Source organism: Nylanderia fulva, unplaced genomic scaffold (assembly GCF_048542155.1).
Source record: "Nylanderia fulva isolate GAGA-0341 unplaced genomic scaffold, ASM4854215v1 Scaffold3, whole genome shotgun sequence".
Lineage (NCBI taxonomy): Eukaryota > Metazoa > Arthropoda > Insecta > Hymenoptera > Formicidae > Nylanderia > Nylanderia fulva.
Window position 1 is genome coordinate 977,869 of NW_028190368.1, and position 8,719 is coordinate 986,587.

The 8,719-nt window shown below is 38.2% G+C and overlaps 1 protein-coding gene and 1 long non-coding RNA gene across 15 annotated transcripts in view; one reads left to right on the forward strand and one right to left on the reverse strand.

Annotated features, from left to right (window-relative positions):
* LOC114941446 (uncharacterized) overlaps positions 1–7,272 on the reverse strand; it is a 33,544-nt gene extending 26,272 nt beyond the window's left edge. Inside the window, exon 1 of the long non-coding RNA XR_014925098.1 lies at positions 5,966–7,272. This is a non-coding gene — a long non-coding RNA (uncharacterized LOC114941446). The remainder of the gene's footprint in view (positions 1–5,965) is intronic.
* Positions 1–8,719, forward strand: part of lap (phosphatidylinositol-binding clathrin assembly protein lap) — a 43,496-nt gene that overhangs the window by 26,908 nt on the left and 7,869 nt on the right. For 3 of the 14 annotated variants that reach the window (XM_029315390.2, XM_029315575.2, XM_029315739.2), the window contains 10 exons: positions 285–379; positions 2,028–2,199; positions 2,421–2,534; positions 2,610–2,748; positions 2,895–2,984; positions 3,663–4,451; positions 5,351–5,471; positions 5,946–6,051; positions 6,552–6,623; positions 7,547–7,819. In XM_029315390.2, coding sequence (XP_029171223.2) covers positions 285–379; positions 2,028–2,199; positions 2,421–2,534; positions 2,610–2,748; positions 2,895–2,984; positions 3,663–4,451; positions 5,351–5,471; positions 5,946–6,051; positions 6,552–6,623; positions 7,547–7,810 — 1,962 coding nt within the window. In that variant the 3' untranslated portion in view covers positions 7,811–7,819. Of the gene's footprint in view, positions 1–284; positions 380–2,027; positions 2,200–2,420; positions 2,535–2,609; positions 2,749–2,894; positions 2,985–3,662; positions 4,452–5,350; positions 5,472–5,945; positions 6,052–6,551; positions 6,624–7,546; positions 7,820–7,999; positions 8,639–8,719 lie in introns of those variants that run through there. The other 11 variants (XM_029315517.2, XM_029315872.2, XM_029315449.2 and 8 more) reach the window with 10 other exon arrangements.

The following is an 8,719-nucleotide window of genomic DNA, read 5'->3' on the forward strand; positions in this document are numbered from 1 at the left end:
AGAATTAGTGTGATCTAGTATAGAGCAGCATAAAGATAATTGGTGATATTTATTTTGGCAGATTTTGTGAGCCGATTTTACCGTCGATTACTCTTTCATTGAATATTCGTTTATAACATTTTCAAAGAAAATATTTATGACTAACTCACGAAATCTTCTAAAAATAAATGCATGCGTTTTAGCGCAGAGAAATTTCCAAGTTAAATGCACAGCTGATTCATTCTATCTTGCACCTCACTCATGATTCTAATGGCCCTATGAATGACTGACAAATTGCTTTTTAGGCACCAAGTAGTTTATTGGACGCCTTGGAGCAACATCTCGCTTCCTTGGAAGGAAAGAAGGGCTCAGCCGCAAATACGCCGACGCAATCAGCAAGGTATGCTAATTTCTTTGCCCATTTATATTCGATTCATTTAAATTTCACATAATGATCGATGTAGGAATAATTCTAAACGTCCCTACACTGAATGCTATCAAAATCGATATACTTCTCCTTCTCTACTTCTCCCAAATCCACCATTTTTCGTCTCATTGTACATTTTTTTTAAGATCAAAAACGCCTTTTTCTATACACATCTTTACAAGCTTCTTAATATGAGTATTTAAACAAAATATGTTTATTGCACATGCACACGCATAAGAATTATTTAAACACAAAATTGCATTCGTTTATCTCGAATATCATAATTTCCCACTTATACAACCCATTTCAAACTCATATAAAGAAATGCTAAGTATTCATTATGTTCTTTAAATAAATGTCGTGAGAAGTCTTGAACAAATATTTTTGGAAAGTTGTATCTTTTTCGACAGTTATCTTCCAATTTACAAAGTTTATCGATGGTATTTCCTGGATATTTCAGGTTAATTTTATCCAATGACATTTGACATTTAGTTGTACACAGAATTTTTGAAAATTTATTTGTATATCCTAATCCATTTATAAGATATCCACGCTGTGTCTCTAAATTTTTGGTATTTAATATTTATTTATGTATATATATATATATATTATATGTACTTCTCGTCGAAAATTATACTTGTACTTTTGACATTACCAATTCCAATTTACCGTTCATGTATATTGCATGAATAAATTTATAATCTGTTTAATCTTAGGTAATTGGCGTAGTTTCCCTATAGTTTGATTATAGTAGATATTAAGCACGCTGTAAAATAAATTGTCTTAATTGCGATTAACAGTAAATCAATAATTTAATTTTAATTGCTTATACATTGCTTTTTAAATCTATTATGAATAATGGAATTTTATTCTAATAATTGAAATTTGTAAATACAAAGTATATTTCTTATCCATTGGTATAGAAACTCATATAGCTTGGATATAACAGTTTAAATTGAGATTACCGTTAAAATTCTTAAAACAATTTGTTTTGGAATAATGAAGAGAGAATACTATATAAGGTTTTAATGCACATGTATTTATCATGTACAAAATGGCTTTTTATTATTGTAGCAAGCTCAGTACTATTTTTAAAATTATATAAAATAATTGAACGATATATATTTACACATTAATGTGATTATAATATGATTTGATTTGATACGCAAGCTTGACGTTATTTTTATTACAGAAAATAGAACACCAATAAATGCATGTGTATATTAGGACATATAGTAAAGAATTGGACAGTAAAATTGCGAATGAAAGAAAAAGAAAGAGAGGGAGAGAATAAGAGGGAGAGAAAGAGAAAAAGAGTGCCAGGGTGAGAAGAAGAGAGAGAAAGAGAAGGGTTGCATGTGAGTGTACGAATGGATGCACACTATGCATTTTTACGCGCATTGTTACATCTATACGTACTACACGTTTGTATTTTTGTTTTTTTGTTTGTCTCTCTTCTCCTTTGTTTTCAATTATCAAATTTTCCTTTACGCTCCTCTCTCTCGCCACATTTGACAAACTCGCTGAAACGGACCTTCCGTATTCTTCTTGTCCGTCCTCTTTTGTTTTCTTCCGTCCAATTGACACCGCACATCTCCGACATCCCATCATCGCCCAAAAGCAGCAATAGAACCAATGTAAAGTCGGGAGTGTCCGCCCTGTCTTCCACCAGTACCGCGTTCGGAACAGCAGCCAGCAATGCAAGGCTCGACCAAACTGGGAATGGCCACATCGATGAGGCGCTGCGACAGCAAGCTCTTGCGGAAGAGGAAGCCGCCATGAATCAATACAAGGTATTAGACAAATTTTTCATAATCGAGTTACTTGATTCCGCATGATTTTCATTTTAAATGGATAAAGTTGGGATTGTGTGTGCGCGATGACTATTCATGTCAAAGTATTCTTCCAACTTACCTTCTTGATACTTTAAGCATTTTTCTGTTGTTGTAGCGCGCTCGGGAATATATTCTTCGTGTATAAAACATGATACTGATTCTCAATGTATATATTGCAGGCAAAAGTACAATCGCCATCGGGTACTAGCACAAATCCCTTCCTCAGTTCACCGACCAATAATGCCAACCAGCCGATCGTGGATTTGTTTGGTGCAGCAGCGTCTGAAAATCAGGTATATCTTTAGATTTGTTCCATTCGATTAGGAATCGTGTGTCTGCGATCCCACAGTAATCGAATATCATTACAGCAACTTTCGCAAAAGGCGTCGGATGATCTCTTGCAACTGGCGGGTAATCCGTTCGCCAACATGTTCGGGACACCACAACCAGGTGCACCAGCTGGGCAATCAGCCGGTCAGAACAACATGTGGATGACCAACGGTACTGGTGAGCAGAGTATTTAAATCTCGGCATTATATATTAGTCTCGATCATCGCTGCTTCATTATCGGTCACCGCGCTTGATTATGATATGTTCTCCTTTTTTAGTTTTCATTTTCTTCCATTTTCCACTTTTGGTTTTTTTTCTTTTAGGTTTCGCGCCAGCTGCGCCACCAGCAAATAATAACTTTGTTACAGATAACAGTTTCTCCTCCGTATTCGGAAATCAGGATCAACAATCCAGTAAGTGCTTATTAGCGAACGTAGATATAAGCAGAGATATTATACATATATATTATACATATGAGAGCGCATTCATACACGGGATTGAGATTTTGTGCACTTTTTTATTTTTCTTTTTCTGTCATCTGTACATTTCTCTTTTCCTCTTTCTGTCGTAGAAGTTTTGCGGCCATTTTTATGATACTTTTGCATCATACATCTTATACTTTAGATACTTGGAACGCGCCTGAGCAGTCACACGTGCCGTTTAAGGGTGCGTATAGACTAAGTGAATGACTTAGTCTGTACGCACCCTAACGCTATGAGTAGAGATGTATCGAATAAAATAGCAATTGACAAATTTTTGTCTACTATAAATATAAATAATAATATGTATTAGTATATTTTCTCTATCTATATATTTTTTTCTTTAAATTGTTTGAACGTTGATTCATATCGATACATTCTCCGAATGCATTCAAAGTGTAACGTTAACGCGCGATGGAATGTCACATGTAATGTCGCGTTAACGTTCTACTCGACTATGCATACCTCTTCTTTTTGTTCTCTCTGTACTAACGTATTAACGGGTCACCGGTAATAATAATTGCAAGGCATTTGATATTGTTATCCGAATGTGCGAACGGATGAAAGAAAGAAAAAAGCTAACTTATGCACCTTGATCACTTTCTGCGCAAGCTGGCGTCCCAGGAACGGCCGCGTCCGTACCTAATCCCTTCATGTCCGATTTCCCGTCCCTCGGTACCGCCGGCGGTCAACAGGCGACGAACGCGGGCGCCTTCGGGCTCTTCGATCAAAACGCCGGCGGTGGTGTTGTTGGCGGCGGTGCGATGAACGAATCAGCGGCGCAAGCAGCAGCAGGAGCGACAACAACGGCGTCAGGCGGAGACCTCTTCAGTGCCGGTCAAGCGGATCTCTTCGCGGGGGGCGATGGGTCCGCCGCGATGCTGAAGACCGCAACAAACGGCGACGGGGACGCTGCGGCGGCCGAGGTGGTGGCGTCGACGGCATCCTCCGCCGTCGGCAAGACATCCTCCACTGCCACGCCGCCACCTAGACCACCGCCACCCGCGCCCGTTGCTGCCGCAAACGTTGGTGCCGCACCGCGTGCACTATCCCCAACCGGAGTGTCACATGGTAGACCAGCGGTGGCGACGGCGACGGCCCCAGGCCCCCCCGCTAACAAGAGCGCCTTCGACGATCTCAACGACAGCATCCGCATGGCACTGGGCGGGTCTCCGTCGCGTCCGGCGCCGATGGTCCAGCAACAAGCCGCGATCACCGCCCAGCAGCAGCCGCTGCAACAACAACAAATGCCGCCGGCGGGTGCCGCGATGTTCAGCGGCATGAACGACGCTGCCGGCCAACAGTCCATGATGACCGGCGCGCCGATGGTCGGCTACGGTATTCCTCCCCAAGCCCAAGTCCCCGTGGGGTACGGCTCGCCGGCAAAGCAGCCGATGTCAGGTGACGGGAATGCCTAAATTAACCCACACGCTAATTGCATGACGGTCGCACCCTCGCTGTTTTCTCTATCTCTTTCTCTCCGTCCAAGTCTTTTCTTTTTCTTTCGCCTCTTTGCGTCGCAGCACGATATTGCGCATTCTGTACTGTGAAAGTTTATATCTAGAAATAATACGTGTAAACTTAAGAGACATCTTTTAGATATATGTGTCTTCATATTTTTTTGGACTTTTGTATATTGTCCAAGAAATCGCACTTTTGATTTATCATTTGTACTTTATTGCGATCGGTAAGTCGCCGTGATTGTTTATGTCTAAAGATGTGAAGACGTAAGATAAGTGTGATGTAATTTTAGCCATCTGTGCACTAGTAGATAAACGTGCCTGATTTATTTATAATATTTTCGACATCGCAAAAATCACTCCAAAAGAAAGATAGATGATTACATCACTTTCTGGTTAATCGTTGGTATATTCATAGAACGCGCGATAACGCTCTGTGTTGTGTATGTATGCGATCGTTATTTTATTAGTTTACAATTTAATTATGATAATTTGCATGCTCATGAGTATTTGTGCAATGCAAGCATAATTTTACGTTTAGAGGCTTTTGCACGCTGCTGTTTAGAAATTCCGTGACGATGGTTTAGAGTTTAGAGGATCTTTTGAAACCTGAAATATTTTATTTTATTATTATTTTTTAGAAAAATATGTTACTGAAAATTATGCTTTATTTTGTATACATTTAATTAAATTTCACAATTTGCTTTAAATCCCCACTTGGTTTTTATATTTGGAGAGCTTTGCTTGGCGTTGCTTAGGATGTTGTTTAGGATGATTTTTGATAATTTTTTATTTCGGCGTGATAACGATGAGTTGATTTTGAATATAATGTTATTTCAGCTGCGGGGCAACCGGTTAGTGCAGCTGCCACTGGCAAGGTTTTGACCGGAGACTTGGACAGCAGTCTCGCTAGTCTTGCGCAAAATTTGACCATTAATAAGAGCGCGCAGCAGCAAGTAAAGTAAGCGCAGCTTTTTCATATATAAAGTGTCCCATTTTAATTTAGACACTCAAATATCTCGAAAAATATGAAGGATACGGAAGAACGTTTCGAACAAAAGATCGCGTGAAGATCACTTTCAATTTCTTTATCATGAACCCTCATTTTTTGTATGTCTCACGTGACCTTCAAATGACTATTCAAGAACAAATCAATGGCATCATCTTATGTATCCCTTCGAACAAAATAATTTTTGTTTGAAACGGTCTTCCATATCCTTCATATTTTTTGAGAAATTTAGATATCTAAGTTAAAATGGGACACCCTGTATAATATGCAAGTAATTCTATTTGGAATACATATAATATAAATAATAAAATTATATTTAAGTAATTTTTTTCGTAATGATGTAGAAGTATGACATTGTCCAAAACCGGGTTTGCACACAATTGGTAATATTTCTGACAATTAATAAAATATTTTTCCTTCTCGCAGAGGAATGCAATGGAACTCACCGAAGAACGCCGCAAAAACGGGTCCAGCTGGTGGATGGTCACCTCAGCCAATGGCAGCTACTACTGGTGCTGGCTATCGGCCCATGGTAAGTCTTGACGTTTTCATCTTCGGTCTCCGTAAAATAATTCCCAGCACGCTTTTTCTGATTGTTGATACACAAGAATTCACGCACATGTACACATCATTGTTGTTATGCATTATTATCCGAATAGAACAATTGTTTCTTAATAAAACGCATTACGAAATGTAGATCTCCGAAACGTAGATCCATAGATATCATATATGCTATTTTTGTTTCTCACGGGATTATTTCAATGTTTAAACGCTCGCCTTCTCACTTGGAAGAAATTATTAGCAATTCTTCACATTTATTATAGCTCGTTAAGAGGCGTGCTAAGTATCATAGTTCACGTAGTATCATTCAGCTTTTTACTTAAATCCGTAAATTTAAGTCATCGTTCGTCGTGGGACCCTTTCGCGCTCTGTGTAACACCGTAACGAAGTAACTTTCTCGTCAGTTAGCACTCTTTAGGTGAGTGTGATGCATGCATCCTGGCATATGGCATGTTACTGGCTGTGTTACAGGGTCAAGGAATGACGCAACTTCTACCTACGACTACCACCACTATGGGTTTTCCCTCGCCGCCTGCAATGATGGTAAGTCTCAGGTGATCAGCGAGCGTCTTTGTTTCGAGTCGAGCAAGTCTCGTTTAATATGGATAAAGTGCCAAAATTCGACATCAGAATTTTACCCCACTCGATCACGAATAATGTTTGATAACACGAATTGTCACTAACTCACTTTCGTCAATAATAATTAATTGTTATTTGTACAAATCGCATATCTCGTTGTCGGTCTCTCTCTTTACTAAAGTCGGAAAATAATGTTCCAGCTCTCGACACTCGGACACCTCATTGCGTTTCTTCGCATTGTGCTTCATGCATAGATATGTAACACTTGGTGCACGTTTTTTTCGAGAATGTAGTAGATAGTTTATTATTGTAGCAATTTATATTTTTACAGACCAGTTTGAGATTTGTTTTTTTTTCTGCGAACGTTGGCTGTAATTTGCTTGACACGTTAATCCTTAATGTAGAGAATGTAAGCGATAGTCTAGTTGGTTTGTCACCGACATGCAGGTGACACGTTATCAGAATAGATTAGATTAAGGTACACTATATTTTTCTAGAGAGTCCTTGCAAATGTGAAAGTAACAAAGAATATCGGAGGAGAATGGCTTGTTTGGAAAAAAATCTATCTATATAGAGCGCTTATATTTTATCTTATCCAACTTTCTTGTCTCGACAACGTGCAATTCTGTTCAATATTAGTGCAATTGAAGTCGTAATTCTAGAGCGCACTTTATAAGATAAAATAAGAGGGTTTAAATGCATTTTTCTTTTTTTCCAGTCACCGCCTAAATTGTTATTGTTTAACTAAGTCTGATTATAATGATGCATAATTATAATGTCTGTTTATAAGTATGATTAGTTATATAAGAAAAAGTATACAAGTTGGCAGGCACACATGCTTCCTTTTGTACATACATCTTATTTCTCTCGCTCTCTGGTGTCTGTAGGGTATGCAAGGTGTGCCGATGGGCATGCAGGGCATGCAGGGTATGCAGGGTATGAGGCCGATGATGTGTGCTATCCCAGGTGCTTCCGCCACCGGTAGCGGTATGATGGTTACGGGAGGAGCTGCGCCGATGATGGCCATGCCCGGCGCAAATCCCATGATGGCAGGTCCTAATTTGCAGCAGCAATCCCAACCTCAAGCCGCTGTAGCACCCGCTCAGCCACAAGGCAACGCAGTCCAACTCGATCCTTTTGGTGCTCTGTGAAGGGATTAGGTACCTATCCTCTAATTATCATTTCTGCTTTCGCCATTTGTTGTCTCGAGGATCTCGAGGCAGGATCTGTGATAGAAATCTAAATGGCTAGAGATAACACGAAATCCGTGCGACGATATATTATGATCGAGACAGCATCCTCGGGATTGAGTTTTATATATGATACTCTTTATTTTTTAGGCTCTATTGGATCTTTAATTTTGTATATATAGATGTAAGTGATTTTTATATTTCTTTTTAAACGATTCGATGGGTGTGAAGCCAGAGGAAAACAGTGTACAGTAATCCTTTTGTGACTTACGTATTTGTAATTAATAATGAGTTTCATGTAGCATCTTTATCGCCGGTATTTCGGAATTGTTAACTTTCATTTGGATGATTTATAACGTGAAACAAAATTTCGTTTTATATTTATGATAATTTTATTTATCAAAATTGTAAATAATTTTAATAATTAGGTAGTTTTTGAATGTTAATTTATCTTAAAAATTGTAATTTTATTTATAAGAATATATATGATGTAGTCTTGATTATGCAAATTTTTTATATCAATTTCGTAAAATATAAAGTTATCTAGAATGGATTTTACAATGAACGAAATCTGGCTGTTCTGTATTACTAATTTTGCACATATTGTACGTTCATCTGTTCTCCATCTCTTATGCAGCATCTTCAATCAATCTGATGCTACTGACATAAAATAAATCATTAGGAGATTAATGCTATCTCAGTCATGTAAATATTTGTATTAATACAAATCGAAAACATAGAATATAATATATATATATATATATATATATATATATATATATATATATATATATAATATAGATATTGCGTCACGACATAGACGCGGTAATTGCGCAACGTACTAAAGCAGACTACCAATGCCTGTTCCAG